General features: G+C 40.5%; 1 protein-coding gene and 1 long non-coding RNA gene across 2 annotated transcripts in view; one reads left to right on the plus strand and one right to left on the minus strand.

Annotated features, from left to right (window-relative positions):
- The window catches only part of TMEM229A (transmembrane protein 229A), a gene marked incomplete at its 5' end in the record, with an annotated part of 1,405 nt that extends 658 nt beyond the window's left edge, over positions 1-747 (plus strand). The window contains one exon of the mRNA XM_006768814.2: positions 2-747. Coding sequence (XP_006768877.1) covers positions 2-419 — 418 coding nt within the window. The remainder of the gene's footprint in view (position 1) is intronic.
- A 41-nt stretch (positions 748-788) lies between these two features.
- Positions 789-1,090, minus strand: LOC107183934. Its single transcript, XR_001514757.1, has 2 exons — positions 1,037-1,090; positions 789-948 (listed from the first exon to the last, which is right to left on the minus strand). It is a non-coding gene; the product is annotated as an uncharacterized LOC107183934 (long non-coding RNA).
- Positions 1,091-20,032: the final 18,942 nt, after the last annotated feature.

The following is a 20,032-nucleotide window of genomic DNA, read 5'->3' on the forward strand; positions in this document are numbered from 1 at the left end:
TCCGCTTTCTCTTTTACGGGATGCACGGCTTTCTGGATGAGATCTTCTTCACCTTCTTCTTTGACGTGCTGGGCCAGGGGGACCGGGCCACCAGCGGCCACACGTCGCTCTGGTCCTTCTTCATGTACGGCAGCTGCAGCTTCGTGGTGGAAAAGCTCTATTTCTACCTGCACTACAGTCGCGGCTGGAGCACCTGGCAGCGGGTGCCCATCTACGTGATGTTCATCTACCTGTGGGAGCTGTCCTGGGGGCTGGGCCTGCGCGCCTGCGGCGCCTGCTCCTGGGACTACTCCCACTACCCGCTCAATTTCATGGGCCTCATTACCCTGATGTATTTGCCTGGTTGGATATTCCTTTGCGTGTACCAGGACCTGCTTTCCAACGCGTTGTGGCGAGTGCAGTACATACCAGCGGGCTGAAGCAAACCGGCCTCTGGATTCCCATCCGTGAATGCGGTTTATTTTTACACGTTTAAAACGGAGTGGTCTTCTTGGCGTTTTAGTTTTCATGCGTTGGACTAAACTCTTGCAACAAATTTCATCTTATCTTTTCGTTTTTTTCTGGCTGTTTGGGACCCGTGCATGATACCTTACTTGGAAATATTACTCAAAGTACTAACTCGTCCATATTGTAAAAACCCTCACAAGCCCAAACATTGGGAAGCTGTAGGATTCGCCTGTGTGGGCACAGGTGGCTGATAACTGCTGTGTTTTTGTTTTGTTTTGTTTTGTTTATTTTGGTGAGGAAGTTCTTCAAATCAGAGTGGCATTTTAGTTTTCATGCGTTGGACTAAACTCTTGCAACAAATTTCATCTTATCTTTTCGTTTTTTTCTGGCTGTTTGGGACCCGTGCATGATACCTTACTTGGAAATATTACTCAAAGTACTAACTCGTCCATATTGTAAAAACCCTCACAAGCCCAAACATTGGGAAGCTGTAGGATTCGCCTGTGTGGGGAAATATTACTCAAAGTACTAACGCGCCCATATTGGAAAACCCTCACAAGCCCGAACATCGGGAGGCTGTAGGGTTGACCTGTGTGGGCAGAGGTGGCTGATAACTGCTGTATTTGTATTTTATTTTTTTATTTTTTGGTGAGGAAGTTCTTCAAAGCAGAGGCCAGTGATTTTTACAAGATTTAGCAAAATGTTGTGGTTTAATGGTGTGTTTACCTTCTTTTGAATCCAATTTCACTTTAATTCCTTGCCATGTTTATCGAAGACTGCCGAAATCTAGTGTCTTGTACTCCTGAAACTACAGTTCATAGCTCTTAAGTGCCTCCCTTCTAGCCTACAAAGTGGAAAGAAACTGACAAATGTGAAGCCATCCTATGAACTGATGTTTAAATAAGTCTTTTCTAGCAACCCCAACAGGTGACACTGTGTTAAGTGTTTGATCTCCATCCGGGAAATGATGGTTTTCCAACGTGAGTTAGCCTTAAACTCCGAGGTTGATCAGATCCTATGTTACCTGTGGCCGTCCATGTTTGTTACTGTGTAATAATGTAAAATGTTTACCTTCCATGTCCAAGGGCCAAGCCAAATTATACCGCCCTCAGGAGTGTTCAACCTTTAGGACCTTTCTCCATGGAACTTCAAGAGCAGAAACAATTCCTTGAAATAACATGAACTTGAACGTTCGCCCTAATTGCATTAGGCCTACCTGTTTTCTGCATATTTCTGCCATGGCTCACTTGTAAACATTTTTCTTTTTCCTCCTGGGCCCACTCAGAGTTCTTGGGCGAAGCCCGGTGTGTAATTCAAACTATAAATCGATAGTGTTTTGGTGACTCATTATTAATGTCTGCAAGTTCCAAAGTTAAATGAGATGATGTAAACCATTTAAAGAAATCATGTCTAATCTATTAAACATGTATTTAAGGTTGTTTGCTGTTTTTATTAAATGTTTAAAAAAAAAAACAAGTAGAGCCCTAACCGGTTTGGCTCAGTGGATAGAGTGTCAGCCTGTGGACTGAAGGGTCCCAGGTTCGATTCCGGTCAAGGGCATGTACCTTAGTTGCGGGCACATCCCCAGTGGGGAGTGTGCAGGAGGCAGCTGATCAATGTTTCTCTCTCATCAATGTTTCTAACTCTCTATCCCTCTCTCTTTCTCTCTGTAAAAAATCAATAAAATATATAAAAAAAGAAAATGAATAATCTTATAAAATAAATGAATAAATAAATAAAACAAGTAGAATTGAGTATGGCTCAGCTGAGGATGACTAATAGCTTCTCAGTTTTCATTATAAACATCATTAGGAAAACTTACAGTGTGTGCAAATGAGTGGTTTCTTATCCAAATTATTAGCTTGCCTATGCTGTGAAAGGGAACTTCTTCCTTTTCTCAAAAATAAAAACCAACAAAAAACAAACACTTTTGCTATAGCAGTAAAGATGAGTATGTCTTTAGATTTGATTAAGGCAGACGTAATTGGAGAATATATTATTTTAATCCACTATGAGGTTGTGAGCTAAGTTATAAGTAATGCTATATAATCAACCCCACCCGTGATATTGATCATGTCAAACTGATTGTTTTAGTCAGTCAAAGCTGAATAGAAATGTAACAGTAAGCTCAAATGTTTTCAGAGAGTGCAAGTCATTTTCTGATACTTGGTCATGGGTAAGATCCCTGAAAACCATGAGGGGGGAAGTGTAAGTGCAGATACTAAAGTTAGGCAGATGCTGAACAAAATATTTGTAATTCAGGTGTGACACATGGGCATAAATCTGAGTTAACCAAATCCACGTCTTCTGAAACCCTTGCTACAGGTACATCTTTGCCCTTATGCCCTTCACAGGCTGCTCCTCAGCCCTGCTTACCTGCTTACCAGCCTTCTCAGGGCTGTCAGGACCTGGGAAAGCCTGCTACTGTTTGCTTGTGAGTGATCATGTTATTTAATGGAAAGTCAAGGTTTTCATTCATTCCATTCACTCAGGAAGTAGTTAGAGCACCTGTTTGCTGGGCTCTCGCTTGGACTCAGATACAGCAGTGACCCAACGCAGACAAAATCTCTGTCCTTATAAAGCTCACTTTCTAGTGGTTTTATTACATGAGATGCTACTTATTTGCAAGGCTACTGTTTTAGTAATAAACTCTGAAGGCAACTATTATGAGGGCTTTCATCAGGCCAGCCCCTGGCAAAAGCCTTTTAACAGTCTGTCTGCAAGTTTTACAAAGAGCTTGTTGATGTGTGTGTATTCAGGAAGGGATTGCTCTGTCCCTTAACTCTGCACCTTGCTCTGGACATACCATTCTGTGTTTACTCAACTTCTCACAAGTGAGGTTTGGCTACAACTTTGAACCTTCTAAGACAAAGCAGGAAAAGATATATGATACATTTTAAGTAAAGATATATAATCTTAATTAAATATATCCATACATATATTAAGGTCATACATATATATGACACAAATATACCTATTTGCACATATACACACATTTACTTAAACCTCTAACAACCCTCCTTTTACAGATGAGAACAGTGAAAAGGAAGTCCAAAGATGTTAAGTAACTGCCCAAGTCATACAGCTATTGGACATTTAGACTTGTGCCTCTGTCTACTGACCACAGTGATTTGGGGTCTCTTATGGGCTTCACCTTACAATCTGTATTACTTTTCCCTCCCCTATCGCAGATGCAAGGGCAGCTGCAGAAAAGCCAGACACTAGTAGCAAAAATACTCTTTCGTGTTGCCTTTAATTATTTTTGGAGACATTTATTCTGAGTTCTATTAAACACCCAGACTCTAAGAAAGTTCTTAATAGAAAAACATGAAGAAGTAACAAAATGGTTTTCCCTCCATGTTTAACTTATACAATGCTGAAATTTCTTACTAGAAGTGCTTTAAACTTTAAATAAGCTCTATTTTAGTTCTGAATCTAAAGAGAAATACAACCTTTAAAGTTTTTCATGTTAACAAATACAGAAGTTCCTATGTTACACGAAGACTCCAATCAAGTTGATATCCCATTTCAATATTTCAGACATTCCAGTGACTTCATGTAATTAACTTTGAATATTTTATTATAAATATTTAACATTTCGTATTTCACCAGAAAACAGCTTAGAAAAATATGACCTGTCCTATGTTATTTAAAAAAAAAAGCCACACATTTCTAATTGATTAATTCTACCCCTTTGGGGGGAGAAAAAATGTCTACTGTTTTGATATAGTTTCTGTTGACATAGCGGACCTGGTCCTGTTTAATAAGGATGGTGAAGAAGAATTTGTTAGGCTGCTTTAGTTCCTTCTCCACTTCCAAAATACACTTTAAAAAAATCAATATGCTTGGACAGGGAGTTATACTCATGATATGGGCTTAAAATGATAAATAAATCATTGGATTGGAAGCTTTTTAATGCGATCAATTTTTGCTCATATTAAAAGGCATTAAAACCCTTTGCCTTTTAAATTAATTTTAAATATATTACCCTCAATATATTTCCCAACAGTGCTGAGTGGAACTAAGCTGCTTTACTGAAGGAAAGGAGAAACACCCTTCACCTCCTCCCATCACAAACATGCCTCCACTAATGCTGAAGGGAAACACCGCAGGAAAAGATGGGTCTGTTGTGTTGCAATTTCTTTCTTTTTTTTATGTTCTTAGATTTGGCATCAGAGGAACCAACAAAAACAGCAATTGTCTGTGTGGACTTTTATTCGTTAGAATTGGCCACATTCTTACTTTTAACACTAAGGCATGAGACACGACACAAACAATGGCTTCCAGTCACTAGTAACCCAAATTGTAATTAACCTGGGATGTGTAGACAGAATATATTTTTTCTTCTTTTTAAATGTTTTTTTAATATTTTTCATTATTGATAATATTATAGATATCCCATTTCCCCCCCTCTTCCCCCTCCTCCCAACTCTTAACCCCTCTGCCCCAGGTCTTCACTACCCTATTGCCCATTTCCATGGACTATGCATGTAAGCATATCCTATAGAATAAAGAGGTAATATGCAAATTGACCATCACTCTAACACACAAGATGGCCGCCCACATGTGTACACAAGATGGCCAGCAGGGGAGGGCAGTTAGGGGGGACAAGGCCTGCAAGGAAGGGCAGTTGGGGGGGCCAGGCCTGCAGAGGAGGGCAGTTGAGGGCAATCAGGCTGCCAGGAGAGTGTTTAGGGGGTGATCAGGCTGGCAGGAGAGTGGTTAGGGGGTGATCAGGCTGGCAGGAAGAAGCAGTTAAGGACAGGCAAGCGGTTGGGAGCCAGCTGTCCTGGATTATGAGAGGGATCTCCGACTGCCCATTTAGGCCCGATCCCACCAGGCCTAAACAGACAGTCGGACATCTCTTGAGGAGTTCCAGATTGGAGAGGGTGCAGGCTGGGCTGAGGGACACACACCACCCCTGTGCACGAATTTCATGCAACCGGCCTCTAGTGAGTATATAAGTTCTTTGATTTATCTCTTCTCATCCCCCACCCCACATTGAGGTACGCACATACCTCCCTGTTCCATGCCTCCCTGCTTCCTGTCTTATTTTGTTGGTCAGTTTATGGTCAGCTTCCACAAATAAGTGAAATCATGTGATACATTTCTATCTCAGTTTGGCTTATTTCACTTAGCATAATATTTTCCAGGTCCAACCATGCTGTCCCAAAGGGTAAAAGATCCTTCTTTTTTACAGCTGCATAATATTCTATAGTGTAAATGTCCCACAGCTTTTTTATACATTCATCTGCTGATGGGTACTTGGCTGTTTCCAGATCTTAGCTATTGTCAACAATGCTGCTATGAACATAGGGGTGCGTATATATTCTTTCTGATGTCTGTTTCAGGTTTCTTAGGATATATTCCTAGAAGTGGGATCACTGGGTCAAACAGAGGTTCCATTTTTAATTTTTTGAGGAAACTCCATACTGTTTTCCTTGCATTCCCACTAGCAGTGAGCTAGTGTTCCCTTTTCTCCACATTCTTGCTGGCACTTATTGTTTCTTGATTTTTTTATGATAGCCATTCTGACAGGTGATAGTTCATTTTAGCTTTAATTTGCATCTCGCTGTTGATTAGTGATGTTGAGTATTTTCATATGTCTCTTGGCCATCTGTATGTCCTTTTTACAGAAGTGTCTATTTAGGTTCTTTGCCCATTTTTAAATTGGATTGTTTATCTTCTTGTTGTTGAATTGTATGAGTACTTTATATATTTTGGATAATAAACCCTTAGCAAATGTATCATTGGCATATATGTTCTCCCATTCAGTAGGTTCCATTTTCAATTTTTATGGTGGTTTCTTTTTTTATTTTTTTAATATATTTTTATTGATTTCAGAGAGGAAGGGGGAGAGAGAGATAGAAACATCAATGATGTGAGAGAATCGTTGATCAGCTGCCTTTTGCAAACCCCCTACTGGGGATTGAGTCCACACCCTGGGCTTGTGCCCTTGACCGGAATCAAACCCAGGACCCTCCAGTCCGCAGGCCGTCGCTCTATCCACTGAGCCAAACCGACGAGTGTGATGGTGGTTTCTTTTGCTTTGCAGAAGCTTTTTATGTTGATGCAGTCTCATTTGTGAAAGTTTCCTTTATCCTCGGAGATGTATCCATAAACATTGCTGCATGAGATATCTGAGATTTTACTGCCTATGTTCTCCTCTACTGTTTTTATGGTTTCATGCCTTACATTTAAGTCTTTTATCCACCTTGAGTTTATCCTGTGTGTGGTATAAGTTGGTGATCTGGTTTCATCTTTTTGCATGTGGCTGTCCAGTTTCCCCAGCACAATTTATTGAAAAGGCTGCCTTTACTCCATTGCATGTTTTTGCCTCCTTTGTCAAATATTAATTAACTGTAATGGTGTGTGCCAGTTTCTGGGGTCTCTATTCTGATCCATTGCTCTACATGCCTGTTCTTGTCCCAGTACCAGCCTGTCTTGGTTATAATGGCTTTGTAGGATAGTTTGATATCCAGTATTGTGATCCTTCCTACTTTTTTCTTCTTTCTCAAGATTTCTGCAGCTATTTGGATTTTTTATGGTTCCATATAAAATTTTGAAATATTTGTTCTAGCTCTTTGAAGTATGCCATTGGTACCTTGATAGGGGTTGGTTTGAATCTGTAGATTGCTTTGGGTAGCATAGACATTTTAATGATGTTAATTCTTCTAATCTATGAACATAGTATATACTTCCATTTCTTTGTATCTTCCTCTATTTATTTTTTAAATGTCCTATAGTTTTCCAAGTATAGTCTTTTACTTCCTTGGTTAAGTTTATTCCTAGGTATCTTATTTTGTTGTTGTTGTTGTTGTTGTTGCAATGGTAAATAGGATTGCTTTTTTAGTTTCTCTTTCTGAGAGTTCATTATTGGTATATCAAAATGCCATTGCGTCCTAGCTGGTTTAGCTCAGTGGATAGAGTGTCAGCCTGTAGACTGAAGGGTCCCAAGTTTGATTCCAGTCAAGAGCATGGTGCCTGGGTTGTGGGCTCAATTCTCCAGTAGGGGGGCGTGTAGGAGGCAGCCAATAAATGATTCCATCTCATCATTGATGCTTCTATCTCTCTCTTTTTCTCCCTTCCTCTCTAAAATCAATAAAAATATATTTAAAACATAAATATAAAATAAAATAAAAAAATATCATCAACTTGCAGATGTTGATTTTGTATCCTACTACTTTGCCGAATTCATTTATTAAGTCTAGTAGTTTCCTGGTGGAGTCTCTAGGGGTTTCTATGTACAATGTCATGTCATCTACAAATAATGACAGTTTTTACTTCCTCCTTTTCAGTTTGGATGCCTTTTATCTCTTCTTCTTGTCTGATTGCTGTGACTAGGACTTCCACTACTGTTTTGAATAGAGTGCTGAATAAGAGTGGTGAAAGTGGACACTCTTATCTTGTTTCTGTTCTTAAGGGAAACGCTTTTAGTTTTTGCTCATTGAGTATTATGTTGGCTACAGGTTGTCACATATGGCCTTTATTATGTTGAGGTATTCCTTCTATTCCCACTTTGCTGAGAGTTTTTATCAAAAAAGGAAGTTGAATTTTGTCTAATACTTTTTCTTCATCTATTGATATGATCGGGTGGTTTTTATCTTTCAATTTTTTTATGTGATGTATCACATTTATTCAATTGCAAATATTGTACCAGCATTGCATGCCTGTAATAAATCCCACTTGATCATGGTATGTTATCTTTTCAATATATTTTTGACTCTGATTTGGTAATATTTTGTTGAGGATTTTAGCATCTGTGTTCATCAAGGATATTGGCCTATAATTTTCTTTCTTTGTAGTGTCTTTATCTGGTTTTGGAATTAGGGTAATGCTGGCTTTGTAAAAAGAGCTTGGAAGTACTCCTTCCTTTTGAATTTTTTTCTCTTTACATTTTTAACATATTTTTATTGATTTCAGAGAGGAATGAAACGGGAAAGAGAGAAAGACACACAAATGATGAGAGAGAATCATTGATCAGCTGCCTCCTGCATGCCCTACACTGGGCATAGAACCCGCAACCTGGGCATGTGCCCTGACAGGCAAACAAACTGTGACCTCCTGGTTTATGGTCAATGATCAACCAGTGAGCCACACCAGCTGGGCAAGGATATTTTTCGTAGAGATTTTTAAAATCTAAACATAAAGAGAAGATAAATATAGAGGATATTTTATTTGATTTAAAATTATTTTTGCAGAAATGGTCAAACATATCAGACAGGAGAGAGAGATTGGTCTTTTACAATTTAATTTATCTTCTTACCTCTTAACAATTCTAATAGAGTCCAAAAGTCATATGGACCAGCTTCCTTATTTAGAAAACAATCTTCACCATTATTAAGGAAAATTAAGGGTTGAAAGAAACAATGAAGCCTTCCACCCCAGAGGCAGGAATTTCTTACATCTCTGACAGATGGTTTCTCAACTCAGCTAGGACTTTTTAAGACAGTATTTGTTACGAGCAGAAATGCAATATTGGGGACCCACTGTAATTATAAAAAACATTAACTATGCTCTGTTAACCGTGATTGTTTTGTTCTGATTTGAGAAAGCACATTCTAACCTGGCTGGGAGTTGCACACAGGACCTCAGAGCTCACCTGGAAATGTGTTCTATCCTCTATCCAGGAGCTGCCTATTATGGAAAGGTTAACAACCTTGTTGCAGAAACCAAAGGCACCAGACCTTTGCATACCCCTCGACTTTGCAAATCCCCCAACCCACAATTACCTGTAAAATGCCCATTTTGCATCCCCATGCTTACCCCTTTTGCCTACTTCTCCATGTAATCTTTGTCCTGCTACCCAATAAAGCAGCTGACTTTTGGTAGGGTACAGAGCAGATTTTTGTGGATGACCTACTGCTCTCCCATATTGTCCACATTATTGGAATAAACACTCATATATGATTCAACCCTGTCTTTGCTGAATTGACTCAAGTAGTGACAGGCAGCCCAGACCCATTGGCTGTCCGGTTTCATATTAATTGTGTTTTTCATGCAAAGACTGAAGGGAAGATTGTCAATAGCTGAGCTGATAAACCCTACTGTCTACCAGTGAAGGAAGGAAGCTTGTCCAAGCTTTCAGGAATAATCTATATATACCATTCACCCTGCTTGTATATTGCAATGAAACATTTTTAAAGATGCTGTTTTTCTCTTTTTTAAAAAAGAAATCAGTGTTTTGTTCTTTTACCATGATACTTGCAGTATATCTTTTTAAATGATGCTTCATTCACTGAGTCTACGCAGCAGGGTTTTGAGAGCCTTGAAAGTAATTAAAATTGCTTCAGGGGGAAAAAATGGCTGCAGGTATAGAAGTCAAGGATTAAGAAGTAATAGGAACCCTGCTTGGGTTATTGGAATCTCAACCTGGTTCAGTTCAGGAAAAGCCTTAGGCTGCTGTTCAGGTCTCGCTAGAGGATATCAACAGGGGGCTTTTCCTGGTAGCTTGCCCTGGCAGACCTAAACAGATGCAATAAGAAAGAAATTGAGGCCATAGATGTCACAGAAGCAAGTAGCTGGCCTGGAAGGATACAAGATGTCATGGATCAACTCTCCCTCATACCTCCTCCCAAAGTTAACTAATTAGATTATACTCATTATAGTAAGGAGAAAGCTAGCCATACTTTTGATGGGATTCCAGCAGACATTTGTATTACATACAAGTTCATTTATTAACATGTTACTAATATCCAGGCCAAAAATAAAGTAGTCTTACAGGATCTCAAATTCAAAACTTTAAATATTCAAAAAGTCATTGTTGGGGGAAAATAACATTGACAGGAACCTGAAGAAAGTTTATATCATATCATTTTGATTACCCACTTTTAGGAACAAAAATTAAATTAAATATGTTCTTGTACATTTCTGAAGGAGGACTATTTTAGTCTTAATCTTTTATTAGAAACAATGAAAGGCAGGAAGAAGAAATAAATAAAATAACACCTTGGAGTACATTAGAATAAGGACGCAGATTCCAAGTATTTAACAGCAAGAGTTTAGCAAAATTTATCACTGTACTTATTCATAATGTTGAATTTTCACTTATCAAAATACCTTGTCTTCTTCCAATAAGCCAGTGATCCTCTTTATGCCCCTGTACACATCAAATAAAAATAACTGGCATAAATCTGTACTATTCCCATCCTCCGTGACCAGTCCTGAAAATGACTAAGAGAGAAATGAAGGCTAGTAGAGTGAAGAACAGAAAAAATTGCCATTGAATTCATTTTTTGTTTCTTTTGTTTCTCATATTTTCATACTTTCTTCTTTTGGGAGCAGCCATAAATAATTCTCTGCATTGCCTCAATATTTAGCAAAGACCTAGCACAGAGCAAGTGCTCAAAAATTTTTTGTTGATGGACTTATCTGAATTTTTATGTCAGACATAATTCAGTAAAGGAAGCTAGAATTAGGAATGCCATCAGGTGGCAACATGTGATTTCAAGAGACATTTATTTATGGGACATAAACAAAACCCAATAAGTGCCTAGAAGAAAGGTAAGAATTGCTTAATCTTCTTATATTCTTCCCTCCACTGCTCAATGACTGTTTTCCAGGCACAGAATTCAGTTCTCTGAGAATTTAGCTGCATTATAGTGGGGGGGGGGGGGGGGTGACCGGGGAATTGTTTGTTTCTTTGTTTGTTTTTGTCAGTTATTTAGAGAACTTAACTACTCTTTAAAACATTATTTCTGAAATACAATTTAAAAAAAAAACCTGATGTGCACATGAAATAGTTGCAGTGTACATATTACTCCCCTGAGGACTGCTTTGTCTAGTCTGCAGCTTATTATGTCTCCTAATTCTTATCATTATTTTTGCTGATGACCTTATAGATTTTGGCAACTTTTCAATAAAGAAGTAAAAATAAAATTCAAAATTAGTTAAATTTAGAAAATTGCTGCTAGTGGCAGGTGGTAAATATTTATGTTTATCCTAAATAACAAAGAGGCAATATGCAAATTGACCATCACTCCAACACACACAATGGCCACCACAAGATGGTCTGCAGTGAAGGGCAGTTGGGAGGGACCAGGCCTGAAGGGGAGGGCAGTTGGGGGGGACCAGGCCTGCAGGGGAGGGCAGTTCAGGGGAATCAGGCTGCAGGGGAGGGCAGTTGGGGGTGACTGGGATGGCAGGGGAGAGCAGTTAGGGTTGATTGGGCCACCAGGATCAGGCCTAAATGGTCAGTCGGACATCCCTCAAGGTGTCCCAGGTTGGAGAGGGTGCAGGCTGGGCTGAGGGACACACACCCCATGCATGAATTTTGTGCACCAGGCCTCCAGTTATCTATAAACATGATTGAGTTTGTGCTATCTTTTCAACCCCAAATATTATTGGAATATTGTATTCATTGGGACTTTTCAGAGAAACAGACCAATAGGAGATAGACAGGTGTTGATAGATGATAGATAGATAGATGATAGAGATTTTTCTCACACGATTATGGAGGCTGACAAGTCCTCAGATGCTCAGGATGAGTCTGCAAGCTGGAGACCCACAAGAGCCAATGGTGTGATTCCAGTCCAAAGACCTGCAAGTTCCATATCTAGGAAGAGCCAGTGTTTCAGTTTGAGTCTGAAGACAGGAACAAAACAAAAGCATGTTTCAGCTCAAAGGCAGGAGGAATTCCCTCTTTTTCAGAGAAGGTCAGTCTTTTTGTTCTATTCAGGCCTTCAGCTAATTCGATGGGCCCACCTATATAAGAAAATAAAATCTGCTTTACTCCATCTATTGATTGAAACCTTAAACTCATCCAAACATACCCTCTCTAAAACATTCTGAATAACGATTGACCAAATATCTGGGTAGCCCAGTCAAGTTGACACAATTAGTCATTATATAGATCAAAGCATTTGAACCAAAGGTGTAAAAGTGAGCATAAGTTAAATTGAGGGGTGTTCTTTTCTTCAACAAATATTTAAATGTTTTCTGTGCATTTGAAAGTAAATGGGACAGAGACACTTTTTTTTCATGTAGCAGAGATGCAGGTTTTAAAACAAAAGTCTAAGTGTTGGAGATAAATGCTGTTGGAGGAAATAATGGGGCAGCTACCTCGACTGTAGAACATGCTAGTAAAGTTCTAGTTGGAGGGTCCAGTGTGCTCAAAGTCCTGGCAGGAGTAAGTGTCAGAGCATTGAGAAACTCAAAGCACATCGTGCCTGCCTGAGGACCATGGTGGGGTATGAGTGAGACCTGAAGCCAGGGGTGTAGCAAGAGACAGGTCTTAATGTCTGATGGATGTGTTAGAGTTTGGGAGACCATTTCCTAAGAGAGTTGACAAGTTATATAGGGTTTAAGCAGGCAAAGGACTGGTCCAATTTTCATTTTTAAAAGAAAACCAGTTCGGCTCAGTGGATAGAGCATCATCCTGCAAACTGAAGGGTCCCTGCTCCTATTCATCCCAGCCCTGCTGTGCCTGCTGCAGGCTTGCGCCCAGTCAGTCCTGATTGGGAGAGGCTCGCGCTGCCACAGTGGTGCTGGCCAGCAGTGAGCCCTGCATCTGGTGCCCATCCCCAGAGGGGTGGGGGAAGGCCTGGGATGGGATCAGCCCTCTGGGTGGGCAGTGGGACACCCTTGCTGGCCCAGGATCCAGATCCGTCCTGCAGATGTTCCTGCCAGTTGTTGGGAGCCACCTGGCAACCCGCTTTTATATCATTTCTTCCTTGGGGAGTGTGTAGGGAGGGTAAACGGCCACAGTGCCCGAGGCCAACTTCCAGGATGCTGGCGGCGCTGTTGGGAGTGTTGGTAGCCTGGTCTATCAGTGCCTGGTCTGTTCTCTGGAGATTGGACTTGCAGGATTACTGAGGGAATGAGTGGCTGTCGCTGGGCTGGGGGGTCAGTCAGCTGAGTGGCACTCCTGATGTGGAAGTGCACTGACCACCAGGGTGCAGCTCCTGCATTGAGTGTCTGCCCCCTGGTGGTCAGTGTGTGTCATAACGACTGGTCAACTGGTTGTTTGGTTGACCGGTCATAACGGCCACTTAGGCTTTTATATATATATAGATTGATTTTAGAGAAAGAGGAAGAGAGAGAGAGAGAGAGAGAGAGAGAGAGAGAGAGAGAGAGAGAGAGAAATACTGATCTGTTGCCTCCCATACATGCCCCAACTTGGATGGAACCCACAACTAGGTATATGCCCTGACTGGGAATTGAACCCCCAACCTTTTGGTACACGGGCCTACACTCCAACTGACTGTGCCACCCTCAATCTACTTTAACCTACCACCCTCCCATTCTTGCACTCACTCCCCCTTCCCAAATACTTTAAAATACTATGGTCGTTGATTCTGTTCTTTTTTTTTTTTTTTTTTTTTTCTTTGTTTTTGTCTTCTCCCGCTTTTCCCAATCTCATTTCGGCACTCCTTTTTGTTTTTCATTTTTCTCTTTAATCTCTTTCTCTTTTTTCTTCTTTATCCCCTAATTCTCCTCGCTCGGGGCGTCACCTTTATTTGGGGTTACCCCCTGCCCCGTTGTCCATGTCGTTGATTCTGTTCTTAATTTGCTTTAATTTTTAGCTGAATTTGATGATACTGAACATATCCTCCCTCTCTTTTGTTGTCAGTGATACCACATTCTCTGGATCTCCTGCCTCCCTGACCATTTATTTCCTCATCTCTTACAGTTTCCTCTTCACTTACTTTCTGAGGTCCTCAAGGCTCTCAGTCTGCATTCACTTTACTGCCAATTGCATTTGTTTCCCTCCCTCAACTTGTACAGCTATCTGATCACCACACACAGTCTATTAAGTATCTCTCAAATCTATGTCTTTTAGTCCATTTCCATTGGCACAATCCTGGTTGAATCCACCATCATCTCTTTCACAGTTTTGTATAATGGCCTCATAACTGGTCTTTCTCTGTCTCTAATTTTGTCCTCTCTGACCTCAGTGGGTTTTTTTTTTAATCAATGGATATTTTTTCCTTTGATTTTTAGAGAGTGGAAGGGAGAGGGAGACAGAGAGAAACACTGATGTGAGAGAGACAAATCGATTGGTTGCTTCTTGTATGCCCACAACCAGAACCTGGAGCCTGCAACTGAGGCTGCCGGTTTCAGCCCAATCCCCGCAGGCCATGCCAAGGGACCCTACCCATACACGAATTCATGCACCGGGCCTCTAGTAGAAACATATCCTTGGTTAGGATTAAAAAAAATAGATTGAGGAGTGCAACCTGAGACAATGGTGACTATGGCATAAATGACTTATTTAAAAAGTTTAGCTATAAAGTGAAGAAAAAAGACTGGCCTAAAAGAGGAGCTAAAAAGGAATGAGGGGTCAAGGAAGAACTTTTTATCTTCTGAAGTGGGAGATTTGTGCTTATAAAAACATTGGTGGGAGGAGTCAGTACAGAAGTTGAAGGTTTAAAAGAGGAAGGGGATGTAAGGTCTCAGGTTAAAGTGTGATTAGGAATAATTAATAACTAACTATTAACTTTGATGAGAGCTGAACCTCTGTTTTTTAAGCATGACATGTACCAGACTGTTTGATTCTTACAGTAACCTATTGTGCTGGGTTGCATATCTGGCACTTTGGCCAGACGGGTCATGCTGTGCTGTCTGTTCCTAAAACACACAGGTAGGAAGGTACTGACATCAGGCCAGGCCTTGAGGTATGGTCTCATGGCCCCTTCCCAGCATGCAGGCCTTCTTTCTCCGAAGGCCCGGAAGTCTCATTCCAAATTTGGGAGACAAAAGACTGGAAAAAGTATAAATAAAGAGAGTTTCCTCCATATTGGGGGGCCCAGAATTTGAAAGACACATTTTTCTCTGGGCTCCACAAAATTTAATAAAATGTAACTCCTGTAGTCATCGCTGCAGTTCAGGCTTTGCTTCGGCAGGGTGCTGTGACTGTGGTCAGCTGGCCAGCTTAATAAAGGCTCTTAAATTTAAATTTGGAGTTGGTGGTCTATCTCGCTGAGTCAACCCATAACACTAGGAGGTTGGCACTATTATTATCTCAGTTTTTTCATACGCTATTACTGGTACACAGGAGAGTTAACTATCTTGCATCTACACAAAGAAAAGGATAGGGGGTAGAAGGAAACCTGGGATCGGCATTGCACTGGATTTACATGCTGCCCAACAAATGCCATCTAATAAAGAACCCAGAGAATGCTTCTGAAGTCAGCTCTACTCAAAGAGAATGTAAATGCATCTGTAATGACTAACTTTTGTATTTTTGACTTATTCAATAAAGACTTATTGAGCACCTACTATATAGGCACCAAGAATGCCCTGGGATTAAAAAATGAACAAGTCTAACATGGCCCCTTGATACTCTATTGTATTAGTCAGCTCAGGCTGCCGTAGCAAAATGCCGTAGACTGAGTGACATAAGCAACAGAATTCATTTTCTCAGGTACGGAGACTAGAAGTATAAGATCAAGGTCCAGCTGCATCAGTTTCCAGTGAGAGCTTTCGTCCTGGCTTGCAGATGGCTGCTTTCTTGCTGTTTCTTCACATGGAAGAAAGATAGCAATCTCTCGGGTGTTGTATTAGGTCCTACCCTAATAACCCCATTTAACCTTAATTAACTCCTACAGGCTCTATCTCCAAATACAAATACAGTCACATATGAATTTTGGGAAAAGACAATTTAGTCCATAGCATCTATAGCCTTATTTGCCACAATGACCTGTGTGGTTATTATAATAGTAGTAGTAGTAGTAGTAGTAGTAGTTGTAGTTGTTATCTACCGCGCAAAGATGAAATTAATGAAATGTATCTGTCACACAGCTGGGAAAGGACTGGAATGACACTCCATTTCAGCATTCCTTTTAGGCAACTTAATTTGTCTCTCAGAAAGATCAGGGTAGCACCCTTAAATAAGGCAAAAAAATATTTTTAAAAAAAGAAAAAAAAGAGCATCCTCTTAGCTTTATCTTCCTAATGTTACATAATCCAATCACCATTGGCTTTTATTCTCTCTATGAATGACTATTATATTGTCCATTCCTAACTTTAACTATTTTAGCATTTGTACAGATTTTTAGGTGAGCTCTTCCCCATTTTATTTTTTTCTTCAGATTCAGTCTGCTTGTTGTGAGAAAATAAATGAATACATACATACATACATACATACATACATGCATACATAAATAAATAAATAAATGCCACATGCTAACCTGACTAGCTCAGGGAAAGCCTGCATGGGGCGAGGAAGGGGTGGGGGAGGGAGCGGGTTGCAAAATCAAAGACCTAAAGTAACCACAAAGGATGGTCTGCAATTAAAAATGTAACTAAAAGCAGTTTATAGTGGGTAATCATGTCCTAGGCCAGTATTTTCCCTGACAAGATCAACTTAGATCTTTACCGAGCCTATAGTCTTTCTGCATCTGAGGTAACATGTCTGGGTAACTTATAACTTCCCTTTTTCAGGACCCCTCAGGGCGCAACAAATGGCACCAGGGCAGAAACCGCAAACTTCCTCATTGTTGTTGTTATCTTATCGTGTTAATTGTCGACTGTTAACTATCCTGTGCCCACCTGTGCACAAAAGCATGTGTCCATCATTTCACTCTTTATCCAATTCACTTTTCAGCCGTTTCACTTTTCATCCCATCCCAGAGGTTTCCCGTTTTGCTTTCTCCCACCTCCCTAATCTATCACCAGTGGATTCCATGTAACCCACTTCCATCTCCTCCTTTGATAGTAATTTATAAAAACGAAGTAAAAACCTGCCGTTCTCCGGAGCATTATCCCAATCCATTGAGATTCTGCTTCTCCGCAATTGTCGACAGTTTGGCTCAAATAAACTCACAAAAATTCTTTACCAGTTTGAATGTTGTTGTTTTTTCATGTTAGCACTGTTATCAGAACATTAGCTCTCTGGGAACCCTGATCGCAGACACTGTGTCTCCAGGACTTTCTGAGAGCTGAGACAGAGGCAGCTGTACTCAGACAATTCACTTCATTCCATAGGACATACTTCGGAATTAGTGTTTAAAATATTAGGTAACCCCATTTCCGTTAAGTTTATAGGGTGTTTACTTCCATTTCAGAGACATGAATTCCTAATATGAGTTCTAGGTCATCTATAAATAACTCCAGATTTGCTTACCAATGTGATGTGTTGTTTTAGTGGCATAACATAGATAACAAGGCATTCCATTTTCTTAGTCAAAGATTTTTTTAATCCAGAAAATTGTATATTAATTTGGAAGCTGTATGTCACCCCTGGGGTTAGAAATCATCAGCCTTCCAAAACATTAAGAATAGAGTCAGAGAAAACTTCCTATGGAAACAGGTGTTTATTTGAGGATATATAAATTACCGACTTCAAATTTTACCACACAAATTATACCTTTAGGATAATATGGTTACCTTAATGGTGAAAATTCTGTTAAGGGTCAATTTGCTGCCCCCAAATAGATAAGGGGGCAATAAAAATTTCTCAAAATGGAAAAGGTCAGTGATTTAAGTTAGCTATTCAAAATGGCCTTTCTACAAAACTGCTTTCTTTCCCCATGCCAAGTTTTCTTGAATAGGCCTATTCACTAAGCCAGTTAAATGTTGATAAATAATTTGATAACCAACTTTACTCTCTACCAGTGCTGTCCAATAAAACATTCTGCAATAAGAAATGTTCTGTCTGCACTGCCAATTTGATAGTCATTAACCACATGTAATATCTGAACCACTTGAATGTATCTAATATAATGAAGAAACGAATTTTAAATTGTATTTTATTTTCACTAATTTAAGTTAAATAGACACATGTATCTAGTGGCTACTATACTGAGTAGCATAACTGCACGCCCTACACTGGGGATCTAGCCAGCAACCCGGGTATGTGCCCTGACCGGGAATCGAACCATGACTTTCTGGGTCATAGGTCAGCACTCAACCACTGAGCCACACCGACTGGGCACCCATACATTATTCTGTAGGGAGTCAAACTACTCCAACCCTGAACAGGGCAATTGGTAACACCCAATCCCAATGCAGATGTGTCTCCTGGCATAGTTTGGTTATATTCTTCTTTAGGGTGTGGCTCATTTTCTATTATTTTCCCAGAAGATTGCGGGTGGTATGCTGAGTGGACTTTGTATGTGATACCCAAGGCTGAGTGACTTGGGAGGTAAAAGCTGGTCCTGAGGCAGCCACGGAGTCACTTGTCTGGTTTTGCTGCTTTTCTGGGCCTGGAGCTGAAATACAGCTGAGGCCTAGATGTTATCCTTGGGGAGGGAAAGGTCAGGGGGTCTAGACTCTCTGACTAACGATATGAAAGATCCAGGGTCCAAGATCCTAAATATAGGAGAAGAAAAATAATTACCTCTCCCCTTCTAGATTCTTGCTGAGACTCCCCCCATTCCATAATAAAAAGACAGATTAACAGGAAAAATAATGAAAAGTTTAATAATGTATATACCTCCTGTATATATGGTAGATAATGAGGGGTAGAAGAGTGTGCTACCCCAAAGCATGCTTTGTGAGATATTGACTATTTTAATCAGATTATTATTATTTTGTGTTACTATCTTATTGATTATTTATTTATTTATTTATTTTTTACAGAGAGGGAAGGAATGGGATAGAGAGTTAGAAACATTGATGAGAGAGAATCATCAATCAGCTGCCTCCTGCACAACCCCTACGGGTACATGCCCTTGACCGGAATCAAACCCAGAACCCTTCAGTCCTCCGGCCCACACTGTATCCACTGAGCAAACCAGTTAGGGCAAGCAGGTTATTTTATAAGAAAGGAAAGACTCAAGAAAAACTTTGACCTTCCCCCTAATTGCATAAAAGGAATTTAGATAGAAGACCTGCTCCAGGAAGGAAAACATCATCATAGATAACTATAGTTTAACTAGAGGCCCAGTGCACGAAATCATGCATGGGGGAGAGGGGGTCCCATCAGCCCAGCCTGCACCCTCTCCAATCCAGGACCCTTTGGGGGATGTCTGACTGCCTCTCACAATCTGGGACCACTGGCTCCTAACTGCTTGCTTGCCTGCCTTCCTGATCGCCCCTAACCACTCTGCATGCCTGCCTGATTGCCCCTAACTGCTCCCCTGCCGGCCTGGTCACCCCTAACTGCCTCTGCCTCCAAGGTGTGATAGGCCAGGAGCAAGCAAGAGGCACGTGTTCAGAGTCAGTCCCCTCTGTTAAACATGGCCCTGAAAACATTTATTTACCAAACATTTGCTTTTCCATCTCTATGGGAATTGCCTTCTTGTCCTTTGGCGCTCCAAACCACAAACCACCCTCTCCCCCTTAACTCCTTAATGGCATATAAACTCCAGCTACCCAATGTGTTCTTGGATCTCATATTCTTATGGTACCCCCGTGTGCATATCCACAATAAATTTGGTTACTTTTTTCTGCTAATCTGTCTTATGTCGATTTTTTTAAAGCATCTTTTTTAAAAATACATTTTTAAAATAGATTTTTGCTGATTTAAGAGAGGAAAGGAGAAGGAGAGAGAGAGAGATAGAAAATCAGTGATGAGAGAGAATCATTGGCCTGCTGCCTCCTGCATGCCCCTACTGGAGATCGAGCTCACAACCCAGGAATATGCCCTTGACTGGAATTGAACCTGGGACCCTTCTTCAGTCCTCAGGCCAACGGTCTATCC

The sequence above is a fragment of the Myotis davidii genome, unplaced genomic scaffold, assembly GCF_000327345.1.
Source record: "Myotis davidii unplaced genomic scaffold, ASM32734v1 scaffold724, whole genome shotgun sequence".
In the NCBI taxonomy this organism is placed as follows: Eukaryota; Metazoa; Chordata; class Mammalia; order Chiroptera; family Vespertilionidae; genus Myotis; species Myotis davidii.